The sequence below is a fragment of the Triticum aestivum genome, chromosome 1A (genome assembly GCF_018294505.1).
Source record: "Triticum aestivum cultivar Chinese Spring chromosome 1A, IWGSC CS RefSeq v2.1, whole genome shotgun sequence".
Lineage (NCBI taxonomy): Eukaryota > Viridiplantae > Streptophyta > Magnoliopsida > Poales > Poaceae > Triticum > Triticum aestivum.
In genome coordinates this window covers 71,777,438-71,787,423 of record NC_057794.1, presented here as the reverse complement: position 1 = coordinate 71,787,423, position 9,986 = coordinate 71,777,438, and the positions used below count along the sequence as shown (strand labels likewise).

The 9,986-nt window shown below is 43.6% G+C and overlaps 1 protein-coding gene across 1 annotated transcript; it reads left to right on the top strand.

Moving 5' to 3' along the window:
- The first annotated feature begins 5,451 nt into the window (after positions 1-5,451).
- LOC123190749 (putative E3 ubiquitin-protein ligase RF298) lies at positions 5,452-9,986 on the top strand. The gene is made up of 4 exons (XM_044603463.1): positions 5,452-5,688; positions 5,865-5,895; positions 6,002-8,094; positions 9,326-9,986. The coding sequence occupies exons 3-4, from the start codon at positions 6,019-6,021 to the stop codon at positions 9,857-9,859; spliced, it is 2,610 nt and encodes an 869-aa protein (XP_044459398.1). The 5' UTR covers positions 5,452-5,688; positions 5,865-5,895; positions 6,002-6,018; the 3' UTR covers positions 9,860-9,986.

The window sequence follows — 9,986 nt, the reverse complement described above, 5'->3', positions numbered from 1 at the left end:
GTGTGGGATGTACATAAGAACGAAAACGTAATCCTTGGATTGACTGTGTGGAATGTACATAACAAACGGAAACGTTTGTCTGGGACTGACTGTGTGGGATGTACTTACGACCATAACCGATTGGGCCTGTATAAACGTATTTAATCGCTCGCCTGTCGCACGCGACCTCATTTTGCCGAGCTTGTGTGACCGGAGGGCCTATCCCCGACGGTTTCTGGGTCGTGTGGGAAGGACCCCCTATCGCCCACACTCACTTGGCGACGGTTCAAAATACCGTCACGGAAAGGGGTTAAAAACATTTGTATAGCACCTTGATGTACCCGTGAACCCTGCTAGTTATTACAATAAGATTCAACACCCTCCAAAATAGTGGGATCATTACTACCTAGAGTTGACACTCTTCCAAACCCACTTTCATCATTATAATCATCATAAATAGGAGGCATGATATTATCATAATAAATTTTCTCAACAAAAGTAGGAGGACTAGAAAGACCATCTTCATCAAACATAGCATCCCTAAGCTTTATGGCTTTGTATATCATTAGCATTATGTATATTCAAAGAATCCATACTATTATCGTTGCAACCATGCTTATCATTCAAAGATTTTATGCCATACATTTTATTGAATTCTTCTTCTAACACTTTGGCACAATTTCCAATCCATCATTTTCAAGAAATATTGTATAAAGATAAGCAATTTGGTACAACTTCACTTCCATTTTTTCATAGTTTTCTTTTATAGACCAAACTAGTGAAAACCAATAAACTAAAAGATTCAATTGCAAGATCTAAAGATATACCTTCAAGCACTCACATCCCTGGCACCGGTGCCAGAAATAGCTTGACTACGCAACTTTGCTTCTTGTAGACTCTGTTGGGCCTCCAAGCGTAGAGTTTTGTAGGACAGTAGAAAATTTCCCTCAAGTGGATGACCTAAGATTTATCAATCCATGAAAGGTGTAGGATGAAGATGTTCTCTCTCAAACAACCCTGCAATCAAATATAATAAATCTCTTGTGTCCCCAACACATCCAATACAATGGTAAATTGTATAGGTGCACTACTCGGTGAAGAGATGGTGATGCAAGTGTAGTATCGATCGTAGATATATGCTTTTTTAATTTGAAATAAAAATAGAAATGTAGCATAAAGTGGTCACAAACGGTATTGTGATGCTTGGAAACAAGACGTAGGGTTCATACTTTAATTAGTACAATCTCTCAACAGTGCTAACATAATTCAATCATATAACAATCCCTCAATGTGCGAAAAATAATCACTCCAAAGTTCCTATAAATAGTAGATAACATAAGATGAAATTGTTGTAGGTAGCAAACCACCTCAAATTTATCTTTCCGATCAATCTATTGAGTCATCCCTATAAGTGTCACAAACAGCCCTTTACTACAATAACAATGTATTATACACACCAATCAACTCTAATGTCACCTAGATACTCCAATGTCGCTGCAAGTATCCGTGAGTTAATTATTCAATATGCATAAAACAATTTCAAATTCAAAATATTCAATCCAACACAAAGAACTTCAAAGATTACCCCAAAGTTTCTATCTGGGAAAGTAGGATGAAAACGTGTATCAACCTATGTGCCTAGATTATCCCAATGTTACCTCGGGAATCTGCAAGTTGATTACCAAAACATACATCAAGTAACTCGATAGAATACCCCATTGTCACCATGAGTATCCACATGCAAGACATACATCAAGTGATCTCAGATCCAAAATTTTCAATCCGATAATAATGAAACCTCAAAGGGCAAGACTCAGTTCATCACAACAAAGATAGAGAGGGAAAACACCATATGATTCATCTATATTAACAAAGCCCATGGTACATCAAGATCGCTCCCTACCAAGATCACAAGAGAGAGAGAGAGAGAGAGAGATGAAACATATAGCTATTGGTACATACCCTCATCCCCGAGGGTGAACTACTCCCTCGTTGTCATGGAGACTGCGAGATGATGAAGATGGCCTCTGGTGATGGTTTTCCCCTCCGACAGGGCGCCAAAGAAGGCCTCCAAATGAGATCGCTTTAGAACAGAGGCTTGCGGCGGCGGCGGCGTGAAAGTTCTAGATTTCTTTCTAGGGGTTTCTGGATTTATAGGATTCTTTAGCATTGGAATCACGCCAATCAGAGTTATGAGGGGCCCACAAGCTCGGGTGGCACTACCTACTCCCCATGGCGCGCGGGGTGAGCTTTGTGGCCTCCTCGTGGGTCTTTCGATCCTTCCTTGAAGGTTTGGTGATCTCTTATGTTCCAAAAAGATCACCGTAAATTTTTATCACGTTTGGACTTCGTTTGGTATGGTTTTTCTGTGAAACATAGAAATAGGCACAAAAAACAGGAACTGGCACTGAGCACCAAGTTAATAGGTTAGTCCATAAAAAACCATATAGAAGTGCACCAAAATTATATAAAACTCATGTAAACATGACATGAACACTTCATAAATTATATATACGTTGGAGACGTATCAGACAATGATCTTTCACATTATTGCACATAGTTGATTTCTTCAATTGTGTGCCCTATCGAGCACATAATTCAAAAAAATTGTATGCGCCATCTAGAATTATCGCACACAATTCTGATTATCAGCCTGTTTGCCGGGTATCACACACATCTTGTTACGTCAAATCGTTTGTGTTCTTATGGAACATGGCAAACAATTCATCCAAGTGACATGTATGCCGTCTATCGCACACATCTTGATTTGGGTAACCGTTTATATTTTCTTGGCTCATTGCAAACAGTTCATATGGATCAATTGTATGCCACGCATAGCAGACGCAACTATTATTTGAATCATAGTTGATGGATCATCCATCGCACACAGTTATTTTATCAGAGATTTTTTTTACCAGACTGTTTGTGATTCATGCATCACACATAGTTTAGTCGAATGTTCTCCAATACATGTGTCGTCTTAGGACCTTCCTGTAGTAGTGTCTTGATCTACATTTTGATGTCGATGTTGGTTAGTGGTGTATCGTGTTAGCCATAACAATCTTCTGGCCATGGCACCTACGAAAAATTGGTTAGCCTAAAAACTTAACTATAACTGCTAAACCGATCCATCGTAAAAGTGGTAACTAACATTCTTTCACGGTAAAACACTAAGTTGAAAATTGTATGAAATGGGACAAATCGTATGGACCCTTTCCGGTTAGGAGAAGGGACATCACCTTGGTGGCTACCATGGTGTATAAGAGAACATACACTCACATTTATAAGATCCCTGTGCTACGTAAGAAGTGAGTTAGATTCTCCCACCAGGCCATGTAACTGTTACTCTTAGTCGTTGCAGACACTAACGTGCCACAAATTTAGAGTCTTGCTCCTCATGGAATTGTTAGGAAATATGCAATCACACGATGATATATATATAGCTAACCCAAGACATCATGGACAAATCTCGCACGTGCACACCAACCAGACATAACCTACTCATCTGGTGTCCCACTTTCAAGCCAATCCAAAATTGACCAATTAAAATTAAACATTGCACATACATATTAATAAAACCAATTAGACCATGCAGAACTCATAGTTCTCCTGCCAAACCATGCAACCACTAGAACAAACCCTATATGTCGCCGCCGACCACTCTCACCACACTCGCGTTAATCAATCATAGTCTCACCACCGCCCATGTCAATCAACTTAGTCAGCCCTCCACCTATATGCATACTAGAACACATGTAATGTGTAAGGTGAAAAATCATTAGTATTGTTATATTGCTACAAAACAAATTATTGCATCAATTTTTTGGTGCAGAACACCGGTGCCATTGAGTGAAACAATATATGAGATGAAAATTCGTGTGGTCAATGGTTGATATGTTTACAAAGGATGTATAGATTGAAACCCATAGCAACGGAAATAAACATTTTATTCCATGTGGAAACCATGTTAGCGGATGGATAGGTACATTAGCTTTTTACCATAAATAAAAGAAAATATTTTTTTTCGTGCACAATGATCACAATTACGACATTCTTTTTTCTATATATCTTTAGAAATATATGCTTGGAGAGACTGTATGGATACAAAATGATGTCTTGGTCATAATTTGTTGGTTTGGGCAATAAAAGGAAAATAGTGAATTCTAAGTGGAAACACTTCATCAACAGCTGTAAAGATTTGTACTCATTTATGAGCTTGCATGGATACAAAATTCTATTTAGACCATAATTTATTGCTCTCAAGAAATAAAAGGAAAATATTGAATTCTAAGTGGAAACGCCTCATCAACAGCTGTAAAGATTTGTACTCATTTATTTCTCTCCTTTATTATGGATACCGACTTTACGATACCCCCTTATAGATGGGTAACCCCTTTATAAATGATGACGTGTATTCACCAATGAAAGACTGACATGTCAAAATAAATGACCAAGGTGTCGGCTTACGTGGCCATACCATTTTTTGGGTATTCAAGGTGAACACATTGTATCTTGATCTACATTTTGATGTCGATGTTGGTTAGAGATGTATTGTGTTGCTATAAAAGTCTTCTTGCCATGGCACTTATGAAAAATTAGTTACCCTACGAAGTTAAGTACAACCGCTAAACTGATCCATCGTAAAAGAGGCAACTATCATTCTTCCAGAGTAAGCACTAAGTTAAAAATTGTATAAAATGAGACAAATTCTATGGTCCTTTTTCAGTTAGGAGAAGGGACATCATCTAGGTAGTCTCACATCTGTAAGATCATTGTGCTCGGTAAGAAGTGAGATACATTCTCCCGTCAGGCCATGTAATCGTTACTCTCAACCTCTACAGACACTGATGCGCCGCAAATTATAAGTCTTGCTCCTCACGGAATCACACAGCAACATATATAGCTAACCCTAAACATTGTGGACCAATCTCGCACGTGTACACCAGCCAAAACATAACCTACTCATCCGGTGTCCCACTTCCAAGCCAATCCAAACATTGACTGTTTAAAATTAACTGCTGCACGCATCGACCAGCCTACTATAAACAAACCGATTAGATCATGCAGAGCCAGCATCTCCCGCCAAGCCATGCAATCGCCACAACAAATTATAGACGTCGTCGCCGACCACTCTCACTACACTCACGCCAATCAACCCATCTTCCCATCTCAAACACATCAAACCCTCACCAGTCGGTTCGCCACATCAGCCGCCCGCCCCCATGTCAGCCCTTGATCATGGTGGTTCCAACCGCCACAACAAACCCTAGACGTCGTCGCCGACCACTCTCACTGCACTCACGCTAATCAATTTATCTTCCCATCTCAAACACATCATACCCTCATCAGTCGGTTCGCCACATCAGCCGCCCGCCCCATGTCAGCCCTTGATCATGGTGGTTCCACATAGGACATCACCTAGGTGGTCATCATGTAGGTGGCAATCTGGCATCCTTCTTGCAAAAAACTAAGAAAACTGGAGGGGGGAAATGTTGGTGGCCAAGGAAGAAGGGTGGATGGCGTGACTCCTCCCTCGTCAGGCGTTCTACGGTTCTTACCCCCAAGAGGTTCAGACGCCTCCTCCCCCTTCTTCTAATCTCCTCCTCCCTCCCACCTCCTCTATATACACCATACATACGCCGTAGTCTCCCTTCTCCACTCCTCTGATCACCAGCCGCCGCCCGCCTCGGTTCCCGCCGATCCAACCCGGTACGTGCCTCGATCCGTCCGCCCAATCTCGGCTCCGGCCGCGCCCGATCGGATCAAGGATTTCGCCCCGCCCCATCTTCTGATCCTATAGGACTAGCGACGCACGAGTACATATTGGGTTCGTGATTCGTTGAAGCTTCCGGAATCTCACAGTATTTTTCTCCGATTTTTTCCAGGGTTCTCCTTGATTCGGCGCCCAGGAACAAGGTCAGTTTAATCCTTCCCGTCCGTGGAGAATTTTCCTTCGTGTTCTTGGCTGTTGAGAGATTTTCTGGTGCCGTTTCTGTTGGTGAATTACTTGATTTCTGTGCAGAAGGAGCGGCCTTTCGGATGTCTAGCGTCGCGACCCAGGAGGCGGCGTCGGGGTCGACCTTGCAGGAGAAGGCAGCCAGCAGGAACAAGCGCAAGTTCCGTGCCGAACCACCGTCCGGCGAGCTGGCCCCCTTCGGGCTGGAGTACCCGCTGACGACGGACTGCGTGGGGTTTGAGTTTATGTCGCCTGAGAAGGCTGCCATGGCGGCGGCCGCCGCTGCTGCTGAGGGTGCCAATCTAGACTTCATCCCGAGCACCTGTGATGCCTGCAAAGGCATCCACGCCACAGCGGAGGAGCTATTAGAGTGTCAGCGGTATGTGAATTGGAGTGACCCAAATGAGGCACAGCTTGAGGAGATCCTTCTGAAGAGTCTGGATACAACCTTTGACAATGCTGTCAGTGTGATCACCACAATGGGCTACTCAGAGGCTGCCGCAAGGGCTGCGGTCGTGAGGGCAGCCGCACAGTACAGCTGGAGGGAGAGCCTTGCTGGGTTCAGTGAGGCCGCGGTCGAGGTGCTCAAGTCCGAGGGGGACATGTTACCGAGGGATGGCTCCTCCCTTGAGGACATGAGGAAGATTGAGCAGGTTGTGCTTGCTAGCCTGGTTGCAGTGGTCAATGAGGCCCAGCCGTTCTACACCACAGGCGATGTGATGTTTTGCTTGCTCATGTCAGATATGAATGTAGCCCATGCCTGTGCCATGGACTATAGCGCTGCTCCTCTTCCGGCTGTGGGTGCTCAAGTGATTGCACAGCCAGTTGTGGGGAACTATGAACCCACCCCAACTTCCGATCTGTCGGTTTCTATTACCAACCCACAGACTGGTGTTACTTTCCACGGCAAACTTACCCCAGTGCCACCTGGCACGTACAATGCTGTGAAAGCTGATTCATCCACAACACCAGTGAACCCGAATGTGCCAAGTGGCAAGCCATGTGTCTCTGGCAAGATGCATCCTGTGGTACCAAATGTTAAGCCAAAAGAACACCCGGCTGCTACGCCTGATCATTCAGAGGATCAACCATTTGTTGCTGCTGCGACACAATCTGTGAAGGATGACAAGCCATTCCCTAGCAAGAGGGGAGGCTCTAAGAGGGATTCCTTGCACCGGCAGAAGTTAATGAGCTTTGATAAGAATTCCCGAGCGTTGGGCTCTAAAGGATCTCTTAGGTCTGGCAAGTATATCTCTTGTGGGACTGTAGCATTAGAGAGGAAGTGCAGGCAGGTTTCAGATTCTGCTACATGTAGCTTGAAAGGTGCATCAAAAATTGCCAAAGGGTTTGCTGCAAGCATGAAAGGGTCAGAATATTCAGTTGACCTTTCTTTTACAGCCACTGGTACCATTGCCTCCATTCCATCATTTGATGCTAAGGCCCCCAATAACACTGACCCAGCATCAGCTGCTAGCACAGAATTGTCATTGTCGTTGCCATTGCCTTTGCCTTTACCTTCCTCAAGCGATGGTTCTGCTCCTTTGAATCATGATTCTAGTGCTGAAGCTGTAGACCCTAGCAGCAAAATTAACTTTGCATATGATGAGGATCAGAAGGTCTGGATTCCACAAGATAAGAAGGATGAAATGGTCTTGATTCTTGTCCAGAGGCAGAAAGAGTTGCAAGCACATATGAGGGATTGGACAGACTGGGCTATGGAGAAGGTGATGCAGGTCACACGGCGGCTTGCCAAAGAGAAGGAGGAGCTTCAGTCACTTCGGAAAGAGAAGGAAGAGGCGAGCCGACTTCATGATGAAAGGCACTGTCTGGAAGAGAGCACTCGGAAGAAGCTTTTAGAGATGGAGTCTGCTATTTCTAGGGCAAACAATCAACTGGATAAAGCAGATGCTTCTGCTCGTAGGCGTGAGGCTGAGAATGCACAACTTAGGATGCAGATGGAAGCCGCAAAGCGGCACGCAGCTGAGTCTGCAGCAAATTTTGTGGAGCTTTCAAAGAAGGATGAGAACAGTCTTAAAAGGTCCCAGCATTGGGAATCTGAGAGAGCCATGTTGCAAGAGCAGCTTGCATCTGAAAAGAGCAAACTATCTCGGGTTCAGCAACAACTTCAGCATGCTAAAGAGAAGAAGGAACAACTCAAGGTATTTACAACCTTGCCTCTTCGTAATCTTCTACATCGAAGTAAATAATATCTATGAAACACATGCAAGCCTCATATTTTAACTTCACATCTATATGTACTTCATGTGGTTTAGTTGACATATACTCCACAGTTTGAATGGAAATTTCTATCTCTTTTTAGATTTGTTTGCTGCAAACAAACAATTAGGTTGATTATTAAACAGGAAAAAGTTAAACATTGCACAAAACTGATGTTAGGTTGCACTGGAATTTCTAAATATTAGGAGGAGCCTCTCCCAAGTATATGCTTTAATACGTGTTGATTTTGTTGGGTATGTTTAATAGATGCGATCATGGTTATGCTTTTCATGCTTTAGTATGTGTCGATTTTGCTGGGTACGTTTAATAGATGCGGTCATGGTTATGCATTTCATTACGTTTCGCTTCATGGTCTTTTATTTACTTACATTTGTTTTCTGTTTCTGTGCATACTAATGAGGGTATTTAGAAGTTTACATAATAAATGGTAGCTAATTGGTTGTTATGCCGTGAATGCTGTAAGCATATTTAGTATTTCACATATAGCTGGCAGGAAAGAAGCTACTTGAACGTTATGGTATATCTCTATTCTTCATTAAACTCCTCCCAATAGTAAAATTTTGATTTGGGTAAATAGTATAATTACCTTTTATTGATTGTCGGTAAGTTCTATAGTTTAAACTCTAAACAGAGTAAAAAGTCGGTTCCATCACTAGCACCTCTGCAGCGTCTCTCCAACCTTTGTTTGGTTGACTCATATCATGTGATTTAAGTCCTTGCTTTGTTCAATATCTTTCAGAGGGTGGAATATAAAAATAGGTTACCACTTCAGTACAAAACAGGAAATGACTTGTGTCTTTCTAGATTAGTGGGTTAAAGCAACAATAGGACTAGAAAGGTGGCTTAGGTTAGACTGCTACTGAAACCAGCATCATAAGCGTTACTATCCTATTCTTTTATAAAGTTCATCATCTTATTTTCCAATATGAGTATATGACCAATTCATTCTATGTGCTTGAAAACAGAAATCGTGTGTGCTTGTAACATGTTTTTCATTAGCTTTCATGGTTTGCATACATATCTACTTTGTTTTAAGTTGATCTCTCATGTCATGTTTTGCCGAAGTTGTTGAAGGTTACTTTGTACAATGCAGTACAACCCGTGGATCCAGTGTATTCCATCTTGACCTGAACCATTGTTGAATGCTTGCAGGTAAGATGGAGACAGGAAGAGGCTAGGAAGACTGAGGCAATTGCCTGTGTGAGCTCAGAGAGGAAAGAGCGGGGTCAGATTGAGACATCTCTGAGGTCGGAAGAGAACTTCCTGCACCTCAAAGCTGAGAACGACATGCAGAGATACAAGAGCGAGATCCGTGCCCTGGAGCAGCAGATCTCGCAGCTGAAGGTATCCCTGGACGCTTCAGAGGCAGCTGCTCCCAAGTGGGGAACGGATGACAAGACCTGCGCCCTGCGTCTCTCCGAGGGGAGAAAGAACGGCGGCAACGCGCAGATCCTGGCCAAGATGGCGGGGGCGGCGGCCCTGGACCTCGACTTCGACGACATCCAGCGAGACCGCGAGTGCGTCATGTGCCTGAGCGAGGAGATGTCGGTGGTGTTCCTCCCCTGCGCCCACCAGGTGGTCTGCGCCAAGTGCAACGACCTCCACGTCAAGCAGGGGATGAAGGAGTGCCCGTCGTGCCGGACCCTCATCCAGCGCAGGGTCTGCGCCCGCACCGCGGGCTGCTGAGTGAGAAGAGAGAGATTTTGCATCCGCGTCGTCGCTATACCTGTTTTTCCTTTTCTTTTTGATGATTGCCCAGCTTGAATTTGATAGAGATTGGAAAAAAGAATAACGAGTGTTGTCGGTCGGAAGA